Below are 19,276 nucleotides of genomic sequence, written 5' to 3' on the forward strand. Positions count from 1 at the left end.
CCCACCGCCTCAGAACCTCACCAGATACCCCCATTGCCTCAGCACCTCACCAGATACCCCCACCGCCTCAGAACCTCACCAGATACCCCCACCGCCTCAGCACAGCAGCAGATACCCCCACCGCCTCAGCACAGCAGCAGATACCCCCAGCACCTCAGCACAGCACCAGATACCCCCAGCACCTCAGCGCCTCACCAGATACCCCCATTGCCTCAGCACAGCAGCAGATACCCCCAGCACCTCAGCGCCTCACCAGATACCCCCAGCAGCTCAGCACAGCAGCAGATACCCCCATCGTCTCAGCGCCTCACCAGGTAGTCCCATCGCCTCAGCGCCTCGCCAGGTAGCCCAACACCTCAGCACAGCAGTAAGTACCCCCACCGCCTCAGTGTAGCACCAAGTACCACTGCTTCCCTGCCTCAGCAGGTAGGCCCAACACCCTAGCTCCTCAGCACTGTGCCAGCTACCCCCAACACCTCCGTGCTGCAGCAGCTACCCCGAACACCTCAGCAGTACCAGATACCTTCCCTGTGTCAGTGTGGTGCCAAATACCATCACCTCAGTGCCGTATCAGGTACCCCCATTACCTCAGCATGGCACCAAGTACCCCCATTGCCTCAGCATAGTACCAAGTACTCACGACACCTCAGCGCCTCAGCAGGTACTGCCATCACCTCAGCGCCGCACCACACACCGCCATTACCTCAGTGTAGTGCCAAGTACCATCCCTGGGCACCTCACTGAGTATCCCCAACACCTCAGGACACACCAGGTACCCCCAATACCTCAGTACAGCCCCAAGCACTCCCTTTCTCCTTAGTGTCTCCTCGCCCCCAGAAACACTACCCGTAAAACCCCCCTGCCTCTTCACCCTGTTTTCTGCCCCTTAGCAAGGAGGAAGAGGAAAGGCCCAAGGACGTGACAGCGCAGGTGATCCGTGAGCGTCCGTGTCGCCATCATGTTCTACATGCACGTCTTCATGAACAAGCGTGGGCCCCTGGCCAAAATATGGCTGGCCGCCCACTGGGAGAAGAAGCTCACCAAGGCCCACGTGTTTGAGTGCAATTTAGAGAGCACTGTCGAGAAGATCATCTCACCAAAGGTCGGTCGGCAAAGAGGAAGGTGCCTTCTGGTAGCTTCTGGTGCAAAAGTCTATATATTCTGTAGGGAAGAAAGGCCTCAAAAAGACTGAAGAGTCAGGCACCYAACTAAAGCAAAGGGACTACAAAAATTACTATCTAATTGTACCCAGAATATCTGAAGAAAATGTGTTTTTGCTATTCTTAGGGTTAATTTTTAACCTATCATAACTATTCTTTCACTTTCAGTGGACTTCTTCCTGATCTCCAGCCCATAGGAGATAAATACATAATTAAGTATATATTAGTGCTTAAGAAAGGCTGCATATTAGCAGTCCTGGAGGCTGAAGTCCTCTGTGTATCACAGATAAGGTATGACTCAAATAAGCACAGATGGAGCCAGTTGTTAAGTATCTGTGACTCAGTCAGGCCCTGGTCCTTCTGTTTTGATTGTAGCCCCTTAAAGAGTAAAGAACATTTTGCACCGTCACTAATTGATGAGTTGGAAGATCTAAGATTTTCTGCTGTTAAAGGAGGTTTTTTTTTTTTTTTTTTTTAACATGAAAATACCTGCTCAAGAGTTGGTGATCTCAATCTTAACTGTTTGTCTTTTCTGGGTTATAAGTAAGTGCGCTTTGTTAGAGTAATCTTAATGTTATTACTTAAGAGTGTTTTCTAAAATGCAATCCAGCAAAATGTTACCTAGGACCACCTAGCATGTTCTTGCTGCAGAAGACTTTGCATTATTAAATAAGAAGCTGGTACTTGAAATACCCCAAGTGGCAAATTCTAGAGCATGTGCAGCTGTTTTGCTCCAGAGCATGTGCTGTGCTGCTGCAGTGAGTTGCGATGTTTTAGATAACGAGCAAGCATCAGCTTACAACTTAAACTGCAATACGGTAATGTTTAAAAACAGAAATAACAGTTTCCAGCTCCATGTCTGTGTAACTTACCATAACTCTGCTACTACTTCATGTAATACTTTTATTTTAAAGTTTTTGTATGTTTTTGTTATATAAATATTAATTTCCAACTTTTTTTTCCCTAATCATTGAAGTTTGCAGTTGCTCTGCGCACCTCTGGACACTTACTCTTAGGAGTGGTGCGAATCTACCACAGGAAAGCAAAGTACCTCTTGGCAGACTGTAGCGAAGCTTTGACAAAAATGAAGACAGCCTTTCGTCCAGGTGCGTGTATAACATTCTGCATTTTTCCATCTGTGTCCTTTATAGCTCTTATCTTTAAGTTTAATTTTGGACATTTCTGCTGCACTCACGTTGTTGATCCCAGAGGAGCAATTTTCAACAGCAACTTACTCTTCTGTATTTGTCCGTAAACAACACGGCTTCTAAAATATAGGTAAATTAATATTTTTAATTCCATTGTGGAGTGCTGTTGACAAAGTACCTAAGCTTTATTTTTGTTATTTATAATGCCAGAGACCTTGAGAGAATTATAGCTTTACTATATGTACTTGGGGAAACATTATTTTTATTCTGTTGATGTTTATTTTGTTGTGCCTTTTGTGTCTTTTAGGACTTGTTGACCTTCCAGCGGAGAACTTTGAGGCTGCTTATCAGTCCATTACATTACCTGAAGAATTTCATGATTTTGCAGCACCACTCCCTGAAATAAAGTAAATGCTCCCCTATATTTTGCAGTTTATTTTGGCATTTTCAAAATTAAAAGACAAAGGAAACTTTAGTAAAATTTCAGTAAATTTTATCAATAAATTCTGAAGTGGTTTGAATTCTGATAACTTTGAGAGGCAGTGCTTTCTCCATAGAAATTAGTTTCAGCTGGGGTGCTTTCAATGCCATAGAAAATCATAGTTGTCTTTTTTTTTTTTTTTTTTCAATAAAACATCAGTTTTGAAAACTTTCTGGAAACAAGGTTTTCACATTCCAGCTAAATGGTCAATGGGTTTCAGTTCATGCTATATTTTGTAATTCTTTTTTATTAGTGCCATTGATGTTGCTGAACATTTTACCTTGAATCAGAGCAGAGCTGAAGACATCACACTTACAGAGGATTACGAAAGCAATATACTTCTCTGTGATAGAAACTTTGGTGAGAGAAGTTGAGAAATTAGGAATATTTCATAAGGAAAAGTGTGTTTTATACCTTTTTTGTACAATCTGAGTCATATTCACACATGAAGAAGATATTAAAAATAAATTTGTTTCATATTTGCATTGATTGGCCTATCCTATAGTCTCATATGTAGATCTTTGTGTCCAGTACTCTGCTGAAGCAATGTAATGTGATATTAGAGAATAAGAATCAAACCCATCATTTGCTGTTATCTTTTTTTTATCAAATTAGTTAAAACTGTTCATTTTAATATTTGCTATGTACAGTATCTTACAACACTTCATTTTATGAGATAGGGAATGGATAAATACAATTTCACATATATTCATACAGATGAATCATCAGAAATTCTGTATTTATTCAGGCGAGGAACCAGAAACACTAAGAAAACCAAGTTTCTTTGATGGCAACGTATTAATGAGCAGCAATAGTGTCTTAGCTGATCACACCTTGGCAAGCCTCAGCGGAGAGAAGTCTGCGCTGTGTGAAGGCACTTACTGCTTCGAGCACGACTGTTTTGGAGATGAGGAGACTACTGAGGATATGATTGGTAGGGCTTAGCACAAAACAACAGAAATAAAGTCTTTCCAAATATTTGTATTCCTACAGGAAGGAAAAAAAAAAAAAAAAGACATTGACCGTTTTCAAATCCAAATTTTCTTTTTTTTTGACTTTCTACTTTGTTTTTCAGTACTTGTCAGTAAATCTGCGTTCATTTAGACTTTCCTATTTAAAACAGCATTAAAGGACTAATTTAAGTTGCATAGAATAAAATTCATTCATTTATATTTAATTAATTTGTATTTTCAAGGGTGCTATAACAGAGCGCTTTTATTCCTATTATAATAAGGGCAACTGAGTGTGCATTTTTATAGTTTAGAATATTTACATAGACCTTTGTAGACTTGTATCTTTGAAAGCATATCAATGATTACACTTTTAAAGGAAAAGATAGAAAACTAACACTAATATTACCCTTTTCATATTAAGATAGTTGTAATATTGCCACACAGCAATATAAATTTTATTTATAAATGGCAAGAAGTCTTTTGTTCATACAAAAATTATATTTAAGCAGTAATATAAGGTTATATCAGGTTATTTCATTGCTCTGAAAACTTGGAATGAATAAAAGTACGCATTTTATTTTTAAGAAATTCTATTGAGGGATGAGAAAAATGGCCCAGCTAAAGACATTCTTGATCTGGAGGAAGAGCTTCCTTTGCCGCCAGATCTTCCAGAGAACGGTGCAGCTGGTGAGATTGCAGGTATTTTAAACTCTATCTACCACTATTTCTGATTCCACATATCAACTACAAGTGTCATTTTATTAGTTCATGAAGGTGTTGCTTGTCTTGCTTTGAGTTGGTATTGATAAAATAAGTTGTTAACCTGCCAATCTTGTGTATCGGAAGGCTGAGAAATTCTTTTATGTTATGCATATCTATTTATCTTGGGTTATTTGTTAGGTTCTCCTATGGCAGATTCCAATGGTGCAGATACCATCGTTCAAGAAGATGATCTAAGGAATGGAACAGCTCTTTGGTCTAAAGAAGAAGGATTTGTGCTTGAGCCTGTTGATGATACAGGTCAGCACCAGATCAGTTTCTTGCAAACAGTGTGCAGTATGAGACTTAATCTTCTTCCTTTCTATTACTAAAGATAGTTGCATCACAGAATATTCTCATTTTACATTTAATCTGCTGCTGCTGTCAGAGTTCTCTTTTCTGATAATTATTATGCAAAAGCAATACCAGCCTATTCCTCTCAGCTGCACAGATCTTACTCTTACACACACCAAGGAAGGTAAGTTTTGCTCCTCTACAGTTCTGCAGCAGTGCAAACCCAGCATATGCATGGGAATTACTGAACTTCTAGCTGAAAAGCCTTCATTACTAGTGATACATCAGCATTTCTGAACTGTCAAAGTAATATTCAAGCAGATATGGATATATAACTATAGGTTCTTTGTTTTACTACGTGAATCCTACCTAATTCGATCGCCAAAGGATTAAAATGGCAAATACAGACATGAATCATGAGATAATGAGGGTTGTTGAGTATGCTGATAGTTGTTAAAACATGAACTTACTGATGGATTCTCGCTGATGTATCATGTGTCCTTGTTAAATCATCATGTTGCTGCTGCTTCAGTAAATTACTCATACATGTTCCTTAAATGGAAATATATATAAAAGTAGGCATTATGAAAAATATTGTGGGAATGGTCTATGCATTGTAGTTTAATTCTCAAGTCCGTATTTTAGGAGGTCAGCAGTCTGTCCACTCATTTCACAATTCTTTATTCATGCTTAAGTTGTCGGTGCCCTGGGCCTCATTTGTGTATATTCATAATGCAATAGCTCTTGGACAAAAACCTGCCCAGATCCCAACTAGGAGGCCTGAACAACTCGTATTGGGTTCTAGATATTGTAATGACAAATAGTAAATATATGGGGAAAGGGATAATTAAATATATTTCTTTAGAGATTGTTTTTTCTGCTATTTAGTTCCTCTGGTGCTGAATTACATTATAGAGAGATAGCTGTCAGTGAAGGAGATCAATACCATTTTTCAAAATGCTTGCTCTACTTAGTGATCCCCTCGAGGGAAAAAATTAAGAGGAAAAGGAAATTACTTGTGGATGCAAACAAGGAGCTCAGCTGCCAAACTATCTACAACCAGATTAACAACTGCATGGACACTCTCACTACGCTAGACCTCGCGCCCCCAACCAAAAAAACAATGATGTGGAAGAAGTCAGGTGGAGTGGATGTTCTTCTGTGCCACCCCAYGCAACCTTTGATTAATGCTGAGCTGCAAAAGGTAAAGATTTATTCCTTGTAGCTTTTTATGCCACCATAAATCTTTGGGGTCTATGGCACATTTAGGCTCTGATTGTAAGAGATTTTGCAGAGCTGGTTACCTAGGAATTCTTGGGAAACTGCAGGTGCAGAGCGCCAGTAAAGTCTTGTTCTGCATTTCAGCTCAGGGGATATCTGGTGCTTGTAAGTGTATTCATAATTAATTGCTTCAGCAAAAAGACCTTATGTAGAACTCGGTTCTTTAATCTCCAGCATTCCACTCTCCAGAATGGCAGGAATGAGTGAAAAAATGACACACAAACTTAAGAATACAAGTTTCATTTCACATATTGGCATCTAACTGTACATTAATACACATTTTTTTTTCTGATTTCTATCAAAATCTCTTTTTTTTTGTTTGTTTTCTTTCTGCTCTGTAATCAGTGTTGTGCCTCTTTTCACATTAAAGTTACTTCCTTTATCATTTACTTTAAAGTTACATATGGCTTAAACATTATTGTTATATAATTAACGATTTTGGGAAGATGGTATGCCRGATTGTTTTTTCCTTTCCTAACAGAAGATTAAGCTCCCAGCTCAGCCGACGTCAGGGGACTCTACCTCTCGGAGAGCTGAGATGATCCAGATCACACTATCAATTTGGCTGGAGGCCCAGGCCACCCTTCTTTTTTACAGTTTTATCCCTGCTGTTCTCTCAGGAAAAGCATATATGTATATATTTTTTTYATGGGGAAAAATTGTCCAATCTGTGACTAAAACATTTCTTCACTAATTTCACTATGGAGCTGCAAAAGGCTATTACTTCAAAAAATGACATATTTTCTGAAAGACCTAATCCAAATCTCTAAATTCTAGATTACAATAATCAGTGTGCAGCTCGTGGTCATTCCTTTGTTTTAATGCTTGCCAATAGTCTAAAGGTATATTCTCAGAGTGATTAAAAAGTAAATAAATAAGAAATGATAAAATAAATATAACAAATGATTGTTTTCAGTTGTTTGCAAACTGCTTCAAGTATCGCAAAACTAAGGTGGGAAGAAACGGAATAGTGATGGATTCTGAAATGGAAGAACCAAGAAAAGAGCAAGATACAACAGGTGACACTTCAATTCTGACTCTGTAGAACTAGCTATTAGGAAGCATTTAAAATCTACTTTACACAATATTTGAGATACACACAGTGTGTACAGTAGTATACAAAGCAAGGCCTAACAGACCTAGATGTTAAGAAAAATCGGCTACGTTAAATATAAACAGAAAATAAGTTTTATTTTTGTAAATATTTTACTGTTCTTTTGCTCCTTACATCAGATGGGGCAAGCCTTTTTTCCTTTATGGCATGAAGGGTATTTGAGGGTTTTCCTTTTGTTTCCCCAGTTGACCCCCAAACCAGAGGTTTATTAAAAACAGGCTTCTCATTTATTCCAAAATTATTCCAACCATTCTCCAAAGTAAATAATTTCTATTGCTACCATGAAGATCGTGTTTTGGTTATTATGAAACGAGAAGAAAAATGTTCCATTTTAGAAGGTCTGCTGAGGTGATTTAGCACTTTCCCTCTTTATTCAGCCAGGAAAATGATCTGTGTGACTAGCTCAGAAGTTAGTCAGTGAAACCACCTCCTGCAAGCCCGTAAAGGTCAACTTTGAAAGGAAAAGCTCTCTTGAAAGCCTCTCCTTCCCTAGTCCTGGTGGGGATGACATTTATTCTACTTAGCAGCCGTCTTAAGTTTTCTAGACTGAGATCTGATTTTGTTTCTCAATCTTTTTTTTTTAAGGACAGAGAATAACCATAATTTCCCCTCAAACCTTGTTTTTTCGTTAATACAGAGATGCCGATTATAGAAGAGCCAAGTTACCTGCAGGAGTCAGCCCATTCAGAGACTGAGAAAAAAAACAGAAATGATTTATTTATGTTGGCATCAGACAATAGCAGAAATGCAATTGATGATAATCTTGATGAAACTATAGTGAGTAGTTTCCATAAATATGAGAGAACTAAGTATATTGGTATCATTTTCTATTAAGGTTCCAYTTATAACAAGCTAAGAAATTATTAATGTACATTTGAAAAGCATGTTACAGAGAGCTGATAAACATGAAGCAGCTTGTGTCATGAAAGTTTTGTTCATAAGCATTATGGGGGACTCTCACAGCAGATTATTAATTAAAATGTATATTAATCACTTATTAACATCTCATAAACAAATTCTAAATGGAACCTTAATATAAAATAGAGCTGTTTGTACTAAAAAGGTAAATACTGTCCTCTCTATAAAAGGATTTTTTCTTTTGTGTCTCAAATTGAGGAATTACTCTAGCGATAATTAATGATCTCTTTCTGCTGTCTTTATTTGGATTATTTTTAAAGGGGAATTCTTTAGAGAACACAAGGCTCTAGGTTGAAAAAGAATGAAAAAAATGGACCTAACAGCAGAATAAAATACAGAGTCTGTGCTTGAATTGAAGTAGAATTGAGTTTAAGTAGATTTGAACTGAATGGAAATAGCASCTCTTAACTAATTTTGGAAAACATTGATCAAAATAAATCTTTGGAGCAGAGTTATATGAATGAGGATGAGATTACATGTATGACTGCTAATGCCCCCTTTCCTATTTTAACAGCAGGATAGAGGTGCCTGGTCTGAGAGCTCCTCTCTGGTGAACACCACCCTGGGACAAGGAGCTGAAAGGAAGCAAGCTGAGTTAACAAACGTATGTGTCCTAGGGGCTGGCAACTTAACTTTGCAGCAGAACAGCGTTCCTTCACAGAAATATTTAAAACCACTAAAGTGAWAATTTTATGATCTTGCTGTGAATTTCAATGTATTAATTGATGTACTCTTTAATATATAATTTGCCATTCAAAAGCATTAATAGCTGGGATTCCACTGTTACAGGTTATAGGGAGTGTGAGGAAAACAGTTCCCTATTTAGAGACTCTGCTTCCATGTAAAATGAAACAGTTTCTAAACTTTGTGTTTAGGAGAAAACCAAAAAACTCGAGCAACCCTAGTCCCACACAGGAGCATCCTACTGGGAAGCTGTTTTCAGAWGGCTCAGTGGGACCATCTTTGTACTACATGTCATTACACTTGGTGTGCCTCTCTCTGCAGAGGGAAGAACCTAGTTCACACTCTTGTTCTCTCAGTTCCACAGAGCCTGTTCTGAGTGTAGAGGTGTCAAAAGTCCCAGATATCCTATAAATAGCCCTCAAAATGTCTAGCTCCAGTTGGATTTTCAATGGAGCTAGAACACTTGTGCATTCGTATCTTCTTTGTATATGATTTTTTATACATCCATCTAACATTCTGCTGTATTTTCTATCAAGCACCTAATAAGAAACAATAAAGACAGTGAAGAAAGAAGATGGAGCAGAAGAACTCTTCAGTTATTAAAAGCTTTACAGGTAACAATGTTGGATATTGTAAATAGATGCCAAAAATAGATGTTGATTTTGGTTGGACCRTGTCAGAAAAATGTCCTGCTAACTTATACCGTTTACCATATTACTGCTTTTCAAATGCTGAGTATAACTGCCTTTTGCTGAGTGTTTATGCAGACATGTTTGTACTGCGTGCTATTTGAAACAGGTTTATGCTGGAGCCAGCATGGTTTTTCTTGATGCTGGATATCTAAATGTTTGACCATATCTGCACGTTCSTGTTCACTCCTGTTGGTGGGTGCCAAGCATTGTGCAGGTTCAGCATTAATCTGACTGCGGTAAAAATAAAAAAAGGGGGAAAAAAAGCCCCAAAATGCTGTCACCCAGGGTAGTTCTCTGATCCAACATACCTTGTGGATGAACAGGAGATGGAGGAAGGAAAATACGGAAATCAGAACATGGAGACGGGAACATTTGGGTTGGAACTTTTGCCAAAGCAAAGTACAGCAGCCTTTGCTCTCGGCCTAGCTTTCCCCTGGTGYTGGAGGGTGACTTTGCAGATTTCCTCCTCTTTTAGATATTTTATGTTAACACTTTTAAAAGGTTGCATGTAATACTCATAAATGCTTACATTTATGTGTAGCTCTTCAAAAGCTAACAATAACAATTATTTAGCTCTAAATTAATTTGCATATGCTGTTCTTTGATTAGAAAATATCAGTTGTATCATAGGCAATGTTTTTTATTGCTTGGAATCGTGCAAATCATTACAGAAACACTTCATTATGTGCCTCAGTGCAGTGTCACTGAATTTCAGCAAATTGCCGGCATGGAAATCTTTGTAGTGTATGTAGGTGGTAGCAATATTACGGCAATAAAATGTTAAGAGCCACTATATAAATGTAAATGCCAAGATGAGATGCTATTCAAGGCCTTCCACCAGAGAACGTTAGCTCTGAGCAGAAGTACTGTTCAGTTCAAAGCTGGTTTATTGGCAGTTAGGCTGGCCTAACTCGTTTTGTTTTTTCCCCTTCTCCAGCTCATGAACAGATCAGGAGTGAATTCCTTCAGTTTACTGAAGCTTTGCCAGAAAAACAGTCGGAAAGAAGCTGCCGACAAGTTCTACATCTTTCTTGTTCTGAAGAAACAGTTGGTTATTGATCTTGCTCAAAGTGCTCCTTTTGCTGACATCATAGCAACTGTAGGCCCCAAGTTCAATGCCCTCTGAAATCATGTAATATCCAGATAAGCTAACTAAAAATCTTAGTTTTTCAGAAATTCCTTCTAAGTTTTTCAGAAATTCCTTTTGGCAAGTGCAAGTCTTGCCAAAACACTACGGACTAAGCAGAACCCTCCTTTAGTTGTCTGTCCCCTCAGGACTGCAAAGTAACTAAACTTGTGCAGATGTGCTGCGTCAGTACAGGTCAGCAAGGAGTTCCTTATTATGTTTATTTTTAACATATGTGTTCATATAATAAATGGTTAAATAGTCTGTTAATAAATGATAGTTAGAAACAGATATTCCACACAAGATTTACACTGTTAAGGTTTTTATGAAAGTTCTATAAAACCTTTCTTAGGATCCAGTTTTGGAGACTGTTTTTTAAACAATCTCCGCTATTATTATTTTGATAAAAGACCCGTAAAGGAGCTGTTATGAACAATTTTGCAGCGCTGTGGAATAATACTGAAGCTTTTGTTAGAGATCTCAGGCTATGCAAACATAGAAATATTGATGTTTAATGGTCTATGCAGTCGTTTCACCTCATGCAGATGCCCAACTCAAACATGTTTCTAAAGCCTCATGTCATTTAGTGAAGGCAAAATGTGTTCTGCTCACTCAGTGACGGAAGGGATGTGTGTGTTAATTATCTAACACCCTCAGTAAAGCAAAGTCTGCTAAGCTGTCTTTATCAGCAGTATTACTCTGTTTAAAAAATCTTATTTCTTTACAAGAATGTGCAGCATTTCATATTTTAATGTCTAGAGAGCTGTCATCTCTAGCATTAATTTTGTATTTGAAAGCAGAGACGAGTCAGGTACCACCCTGGCAAGGGTAGCATGCTTCTGAAACCAACCCTGGCCATTTTAGATCTCATGGAACATGTTTACTTAAAAATTACTTTTATATTTATGTGTAGACCTACTTAAATGGAGATATTAGTTCTTTGCCTTTTTACCTATTTTAAAAGAATTTTTAACACTTCTCTTTACATGTTGTAAAGTTAACAATTTTCATATAGGAGAAAGCAGATACAGTAAAGTTACTAAATACAGGTCAGTTATGTACCTTAACTACCTTCACAAAATGTGACGGTGCTTCARATATGTTGGCATACCTTAATATTAAATCAATAGAAAATAGGAAATGTCTCTGGAGCCCTTTGTTGTCTGTGCTCAAGGATCAAAATCAGAAGCCATCTATKGTAGCGTGGGTTCGACATTCTAGAGTCAGCAATTTCTGTGATTTTTCCTAAAACTTCAAAGGCTGGAGGATATTGTCAGGCACTCTGAGTTTCCAGGTGTTCAGGGGTTTTAGTTGTGCTCTGAGTCTCTGGTCCTGCTAAAACACACGCGCAGGATCGTTCACCTGCAGAGGGGAGAGCGGAGCAGAGGAGCCCTTGGTTTTGCTGTCCAGGAGTCTCTTTGGGTTCCAGAATGACTCGGTCTCTTTGTGCTGGGCCCTGGGTGAGGGCTGGGGCTTTTCTCCTTGCCTGACTGGAGGTGTCTCTTTCAGTTTGGTTTTCCATATTATGACCTTGGGTAAAAGGTGACGTTTTCCCCCTCACCTGAAGTTCCCCTCAGGGTAAGTTTACCTATGGGAGAAGAATGGTTATGGCCTCTCTTATTCCTTATTGATGAATATCCTTTGTGTTGTGTTTAAAAATAGAGGGGAAAATATCAATTCCTTCTGTATCTGGAAAAGTCTTGTGGTGACTCCTCCATTCCTCCAAACGTTACCAGGAAGAGGAATAGGTGAGGGGCTGTTGGAGACTGGGAACATAGGCCTRAGGGAATGTGGACATAGGAAACAAGGGCACGAGAGACGGGGAAGGACACAGAGCAAGGAGCAAGAGAGGCAGAGGAGGAGACAGCACCATTCCCACCACGAGCTTTGGGAAACGCTCGTGCATCGGCTGCAGCAACGTTGCTTCCCTCTGCCCCAGCGGGAAACTCCTTTTCCTTGTGGAAAAGAAGGGGAAGCGCCTTCGTCACCTGGGAAAGCAGAAACGAAGGGAGGCTGGAGGAGGCAGGAGGAAACTGGAAGGCGCAAGAGACAAATTGGCAGGATCCTCACACAGGGAAGACGATCTGTGTGTTGGAACAAGCGAGGTGAAAATCTTGCAGGAAATGAAGCTGGGGGAAAGAATAGAAGGTGTTTGTGGACTAGAGCTCTGAAATAATCGTCTGGCTGGTATAAATAGAGTTTGCAAAGGCAAGGGAATCATCACGCTCCCTTATCAGCCAAATCTGCGGGCTTGCTGCATGCATTTACACAGGGATTTTGTTTTTTATCTAGACCAAGGCTGCTCAGCGCCCGAGGCTGATCCAGACCCTGCGGAGGAGCAAGCTCTGCTCTGACCCGGCCAGCGGGGACACACGCTCCCTGACGGAGGTAACGTGTCCCGGGTCCCCGCTGGCTCACCATGCACGCGATAACAGCCGTGAACACGCGTGTAGACACAGTAGCAGCCATGGACACGCGTGTAGACACCGTGTCTAGGTGTTTGCATGGGAAATAACACAGGAGAGGGAAATTAAACAGCTAGAGAAGGGGCATCTCACCCACCGGCGGCTGCCACCGCAACCGGGCTTATCTGGTGCAAAGATTAGTCACACAAATAAATAAATAAATAAATAAATAAATAAATAAACAAATAATATCGATTATTTGTATTATATAATAAAATAAATATGTTTATTATATAGAAATATAGTATTTAATATTTTGCGTGCCATATAATTATATAATATCTGGTTGCATAACAATATTTTATAGAATATTTACAAGCGTGTTCTGTTAAATCTGAGGCCGCGGGGTGTTTATGTCCGAGCAGAGCCGCGCTATTCTATCACATTGATCTGTCCGCTCACCCCTGGGGTCCCCCCGGGCCGGACCCCCGCGGCCGCGGTTGCCATGGAAACTGAGGAGCTGCGCCGGCCCTTTAAGAGCGCAAATTGCGCAGCTGCCGGGCTCATCCCGCCCGCCCTCCTTCCCTGCATCCTCCCTCCCCATCCCCATCCCCATCCCCATCCCTATCCCACCCCATCGCTCCCGCGCCGCCGCCGCGCGGAGCCGCCCGCAGCCCCATGGAGGCCGGCGCAGGTGCGGAGCGGGGCCGGGGGCGGGGGGCGCGGGGGGGGCGCGGTGTGGCGCGCGCACCCCGCGCTCAGCGCCGCTCTCTGCCCTCCCCGCAGGTCGCTGAGGCCGCCGCGCCCCCCCCGCAGCCCGCGGGCCCCGCGCAGGTGAGCGGGGCGCTGGGGGGGGGCGCTGAGTCACGGCGCTGCAGCGCGGGGGGGGCGCAGGGACACGCACCGGGACACAGGGACACGCACCGGGCGCAGGGACACGCACACGGACACAGGGACACGCACCGGGACACAGGGACACGCACACGGACACAGGGACACGCACCGGGACACAGGGACACGCACAGGGACACACACCGGGTGCAGTGACACGCACGGGGGCGCGGGGACCCCCGGACCCCGCGTCCTGGGGACCACGTCCGCGCTGCAGGCGCCCRGTCCCCATTGCGGGCACCGCGGTGACCCGTCACACTCGCCACACCCCGTGCGCCAGGGCCACCTCGCGCACCCGGGCACCCGCCACCCGCCCTGGACCTGCAGCGGATGCACCAGAGCCCCATGATGCCCATTGGAGTCCCACGACCCGCCCCAGGCCCCCATCACCCCGCCCCGGCCCCCAACACCCCCCCGGCCCTCACCGAACACCCCCTACCCCTCCAGGTGCCCCAGGCCCTGGCGCGGCCCCTCGCCACCCCCCGCCCCTCTCCATGCGCCCCGGATTTGCAGCTGCCCCCCGGGCGCGGAGCCTCCCGGCGCCGCGGGGCGCTGCAGCAGCTGCAGCCGCCGCTCTGCGCCCGGCCCTTTATTATTCAACCGCCCAGCGCTCCGGCCGGGCGCGGAGCCGGGCGCGGAGCCGGGCGCGGAGCCGCGCTCCCAGCCGCGCTCCCTGGCGCGCCGCAAGGTCAGCGCTGCCGCCCGTCGCGCAGGAAGCCGCGGGCGGGCGTCTGCGGCGCCCGCAAAGCCCCGAGCTCCCGGCCTCGCCGGCAGCRCGCGTTCTGCACCGCAACCTTGTGCTAGGAGGCAAAAATGCGGGTTTGGGGGCTTCRGAGGCGGCTCTGGTCGGGGGGTTCCCGGCGCGGGTTCCCCATGCGCGGCCGCCRCCGGCTTTGCGGCAGCCGGAGCGCAGCGCTTTGGCGCGCTGCTAAAGTAGGACATGCCGGCAGCGCGGAGCCGGCGCTAATCCTCCGTGAGCACCGGCCTCTCGGCCGGCATTCCAGGTGCGTGTGGTCAGGAGAGACCCGCTCGCGCCCAGAGGTGCCTGGTCCATCCGCRTTCCCGCGGGTGCTTCCCGGAGGTGCCGGCTCTTCTCTCTGCTCCCGGGCCTGCTCCCAAGCAGTGCTATGGGCTCTGCATCCCGCGGGATGGGCTCTACATTCCCGGCGGGAGCCCCCTGCTCCTGTCCCCGCTGCGGCAGGGCTGGTGCTGATGCTCCTTCCTGCCTCTGAAGAGGCCCCGAGGAGAAGGGCGCTGCACAAAAGCCATCGTGGGCCTGGAGTCTGCAGCACAGGAGCCTTCCAGGGCCTGGCGAAGGGAACGACCTGGGCCTGTGAGGTCGTATCGGGCCACGCAGAAGATTCCCCATCCCATGGGAAGGGGACAGGGGACCTCCCTGCTCCGCCCCGGAGCTAGACCACGTGGAGAAGTGAGCTGCACAACCCGGCCCTTCTAATGGTCGCTGTTTTCCTGTAATCTCTGAGCATAAGATCAGCAGCTCACGGCAAACAAGAATCAGGAAATACCCCTGCGTTTCACGACGTGTTGCAACAACCCTTAGCAGAATTGATTTGCTGCCGCATAAAGACCCCACGCGCCTTGTGCCCGCGCTGACAAAGCGGCGCCTCTGCCCTGGCCCCGCGCGCGGTGGAGGGAGATCCGCCGCTTTCCGGCCCGGATCGCCGCCCTCGGGCAGGGCTTCCCTTTGGGAGCCGCTTTCCAGCCCCGCCAGCAGCTGCTGATAGGGGTGAGGGGACCCCAGAGCCCCATGGAAGCCGGTGCAAGCCCTGGCTCCCATTTGGATCAAAGATGCTCCGGGCTTTGCCCTGTGCTGCCCCTGCCTTGGCCAGTATCCACTGCCCGCCCAAGGGCATCGTGTCCGGCTCCTCCGGCCGGCACCAGCTCTGGTCCCGGTGCTGCCTCGGGCATCGCGCCGCTCTGTCCTCATGGGGTTGTGCTCATCCCTGGCCCTGCTGCCGGCCGTTTCCCGGCTCTTCCCAGCCTCCCGCYGCACTCCGGGCCCGGCTGGGCCGCACAGCGGCGCGAGGGGCGCGCGGGAGCCGGGAGCAAGAGGCCCGTGCGCTTTGTCGGGCGGGCTCCGTTGCACTAAGCGCTGTTGCCCCTTGCTGAGCGCCCCGGCGGGGCTGGCCTGGCGCTGCCGCCGCATCCAGATCCCTGGGGACGGCGGGAGAGGCGCCTGCTCGGGACTCACCACGATCCGCACGTGGAGGCGGTGATGGGGCCGTCCCCGTCCTGCTCCCCGTGTCACGTCACACGCGTGTGACATCCCGGCCATCTGCTCAATGGGAATCACATGGGGCTCTCCCTGCGTTCCCGGCGTCCTGCAAGGTGCCCCTCACAGGCCTTGCTCTGCAGAAGAGTAAAACAAAGGGCAGGAAACCGGCTGCATCCTTGGATCCGCATCAGGACGCTGTGAACTCCAGGCTGCCGAGGGGAGCGGAGTCCGCGCGACGCGGCAGCAGCGGCGGGCAGAGCTGCAGGCTGGGCAGGACGGGGCTCGTGGATCCAGGGAGAGGCAGGCGGGTCCTGCAGCCACGAGCACCGGAGCTGCCGTGCACGGGGCTCCGTCGGGGCCCGGGATCCGCCACAGCCGGTTCAACCAGCCGGGAACTGCCGCACGGGGTGGGTGGGATGGGGCCTGGTGGCATCGCGATGGCATTGCCAACCGAGCTGCTTATCTGGGTGCAGTGTCTGCAGGAGCAAGCCCTGCAAATCACAGCCGGGGTGTAGGGGAATGTCCTGCCAGCGAAATGGGGATGATTCCCAAGAGCTCCCAGCTCGTGCTGCACGTCCACCCCGAGAGCGCGTGCAGGGCAGGGAGCCCCCGGGAATCTGCGTCCCTGCAAGGCGGGAGAGGCTCTGCCCCCTGCCCGGGACCGGGATTGGGCCCTGATTTGGGCTGTCCTTGCTGCGTCCTCCCCTGCACCCTGGTGGGGCGAGAGGGCCTTGGCTCCGCTCGGGCTCTCGCGTGCCCCCGCGGTGCCGCGGCACCTCGGCGGGCGCAGGGCCGCTCGCCCGCGCGGTTTCAGGACGTGCCGCGTGGCCACGTGGGCTCGGGCGCTAGGTCTGTCCCAGCACGACCCTCCTCGGCAGCCCTTGGGCATGGGGAGGCTTTGGGGGATCCCAGTAACCCCGAGATTCCTGGAGATAAAAGATAGAGGTGATTTATTACTGGGGATTCGGGCCAAGCTGCGCCGGCACGTGGGGATGCAGGGCTGGGGACGGAGACGCTGCAGGGCTGGGGGCACCGCGGTGCCTGCAGCCGCTTCCTGGATCCACGCGGATTCCAGAGCTGCTGGGATCCCGGAGCCACTGGGATCCTGGGGCTGCTGGGATCCTGGAGCTGCTGGGATCCCGGGGCTGTTGGGATCCTGGAGCTGCTGGAATCATGGATCTGCTGGGATCCCAGAGCACAGGGTGGGCGGCGCAGCGCCCCGCTCCCTTTCCATGGCTCTTTGCTGGAGCAGGCGCCGCGCCGCATCCCGCCGCATTCCCCAGACGGCAGCACCCGCGTGGGGCCGCCCGAGGCACAGGGGTGGCCCCGCGGGCGCAGAGGGTCCCGGCGGCTCCCGCAGCACACGCTGATTCCCGGTGCAGCCTCCCGCCCGGCTCCATGCCGGGGAGCAGCCGGAGCGCCGGCCCCGCTCCCGCAGTCCCGCGCTCTGCTCTGCGGCGCTCCGCAGCGCTCGGCGGCTCCACGTGGGGCTGGTGCTGCTCGAGCAGCTCCAGACAACTGCAGCTCTCTGGATCCRGCCTATTTATTTAGAGGGAACAGGAGCCTTTCTCTTTCGGAGCATCACGCAGCATCATGCGCCCACCTGTGCTCGGGTGCCTGGTGTCACTGCCAAAGGGGTGTTTCGTGTTTCCGTAATAAAATGCAACCCCTTAAAATGCCCGGGGCCTGGGTGCTGCCCGGAGCCGGGTGCCCTGGGCAGGTCCCTGTGCCACCCCGGTGGCTGCAAAGGGGCCGCTGTGGCAGCGGCTCCTGTCCCGCACCCCGGGCGCCCTTCGCGTGTCCGCAGCAGCAGCCCGAGCCCCACGGTCTCAGCCGGTGCCCCCGGCCGTGCCCCGTGCCCCGTGCCCCGTGCCCGGTCCTCACCCCTTCTCTTGCTTTGCCCGCAGCGGAAGCAGCAGCCGTTGCCAGCGCCGGGACCTGCGGCGCCGCGGCCATGTCCGTGCCCGGGAGCCGCCGCTCCTCCACCGGCTCGCGGAGGTGAATATGGCCGGGATGCACCCCTGGGACCGGGATCCACCCCCGGGACCGGGATCCACCCCTGGGACCAGGATCCACCCCCGGGACCGGGATCCACCCCCGGGACCGGGATCCACCCCCGGGACCGGGATCCACCCCCGGGACCAGGATCCACCCCCGGGACCGGGATCCACCCCCGGGACCAGGATCCACCCCTGGGACCGGGATCCACCCCTGGAGCCGGGATCCATCCCCTGGAGCTGGGATCCATCCCCTAGAGCCAGGAGCCATCCCCTGGAGCTGGGATCCACCCCCTGGACTGGGATCCAATCCTTGGAGCCAGGATCCAACCCCAGGCCTGGGATCTACCCACGGGATCGGGATCCATCCCCTAGAGCTGTGATCCACCCTGCAGAGCTGGGATCCACCTCTGGGACCAGGATCCATCCCTCGGAGCCGGGATCCAGCTGCCGACGCCAGGATCCATCCCCTAGAGCCAGGATCCACCCCCCCTGAGCTGAGATCCACCCCCTGGAGCTGGGATCCATACCCTGGCGCTGGAATCCATCCTTAGGAGCTGGGAGCCATCCCCTAGAGCCTGGATCCATCCTTTGGCACCAGAATCCACCCCCTGGTGCCAGGATCCACCCCCTGGAGCTGGGATCCACCCCCGGCACCGGGATCCGTGCCACGGGTGGCGGTGCTGCTGCAGACCCCCATCCCTCACATGTGGGTGCTGGGGACCCCGTCCGCTSCGCCGAGACCCTCCCCTCGTGCCAAGCTGCCGCAACGCCCGCTCCCGCCTGCTTGCGCTGCTGGTGCTGCTGCTGTTGGGGCGCGGGGCTCCGCTCTTGCTGCCGGCCGTGGCCGTGCCACTTTGACCCCTGTCTGTTTTGTCCCTTGTCCTGTGTGTTCCGGTGCGGCGGCCGCCAGCCGCGGGGTCTATGGACGCAGCGGCCTGGCCTCCTTCTTTAAGCCTTCGGCGGCCTCCGCGGCGCGGGCCGAGACACAGCCTCTTCTCCCTGCCTCCAGGCGCCCCTCGCCGCCCGGGAGGGACACGTTCGGCACCTCCTCGCTGAGCAGCAGCAGCAACTCGGGCTCGTGCAAGGGCAGCGACAGCAGCCCCACGCCAAGGTAACGCGGGCGCCGCGGCCTGC

General features: G+C 48.8%; 2 protein-coding genes across 2 annotated transcripts in view; both read left to right on the plus strand.

The window, feature by feature from the left end:
- The first annotated feature begins 904 nt into the window (after positions 1-904).
- On the plus strand, positions 905-11,212 carry RAD21L1 (RAD21 cohesin complex component like 1). The gene is made up of 13 exons (XM_026041912.1): positions 905-1,102; positions 2,137-2,266; positions 2,616-2,715; positions 3,043-3,149; positions 3,538-3,723; positions 4,328-4,441; positions 4,643-4,762; positions 5,770-5,999; positions 6,993-7,095; positions 7,828-7,967; positions 8,623-8,712; positions 9,329-9,406; positions 10,422-11,212. Exons 1-13 carry the CDS (start codon positions 959-961, stop codon positions 10,608-10,610), a joined length of 1,731 nt encoding a protein of 576 aa, XP_025897697.1. The 5' UTR covers positions 905-958; the 3' UTR covers positions 10,611-11,212.
- A 5,465-nt stretch (positions 11,213-16,677) lies between these two features.
- The window catches only part of SNPH (syntaphilin), a 7,583-nt gene continuing 4,984 nt past the window's right edge, over positions 16,678-19,276 (plus strand). The window contains exons 1-3 of the mRNA XM_026041988.1: positions 16,678-16,774; positions 18,050-18,140; positions 19,053-19,253. Of these exons, the coding sequence (XP_025897773.1) occupies positions 16,678-16,774; positions 18,050-18,140; positions 19,053-19,253 (389 nt within the window). The remainder of the gene's footprint in view (positions 16,775-18,049; positions 18,141-19,052; positions 19,254-19,276) is intronic.

The sequence above is a fragment of the Nothoprocta perdicaria genome, unplaced genomic scaffold (genome assembly GCF_003342845.1).
Source record: "Nothoprocta perdicaria isolate Ctin4 unplaced genomic scaffold, notPer1 scaffold_3, whole genome shotgun sequence".
Taxonomy (NCBI): domain Eukaryota; kingdom Metazoa; phylum Chordata; class Aves; order Tinamiformes; family Tinamidae; genus Nothoprocta; species Nothoprocta perdicaria.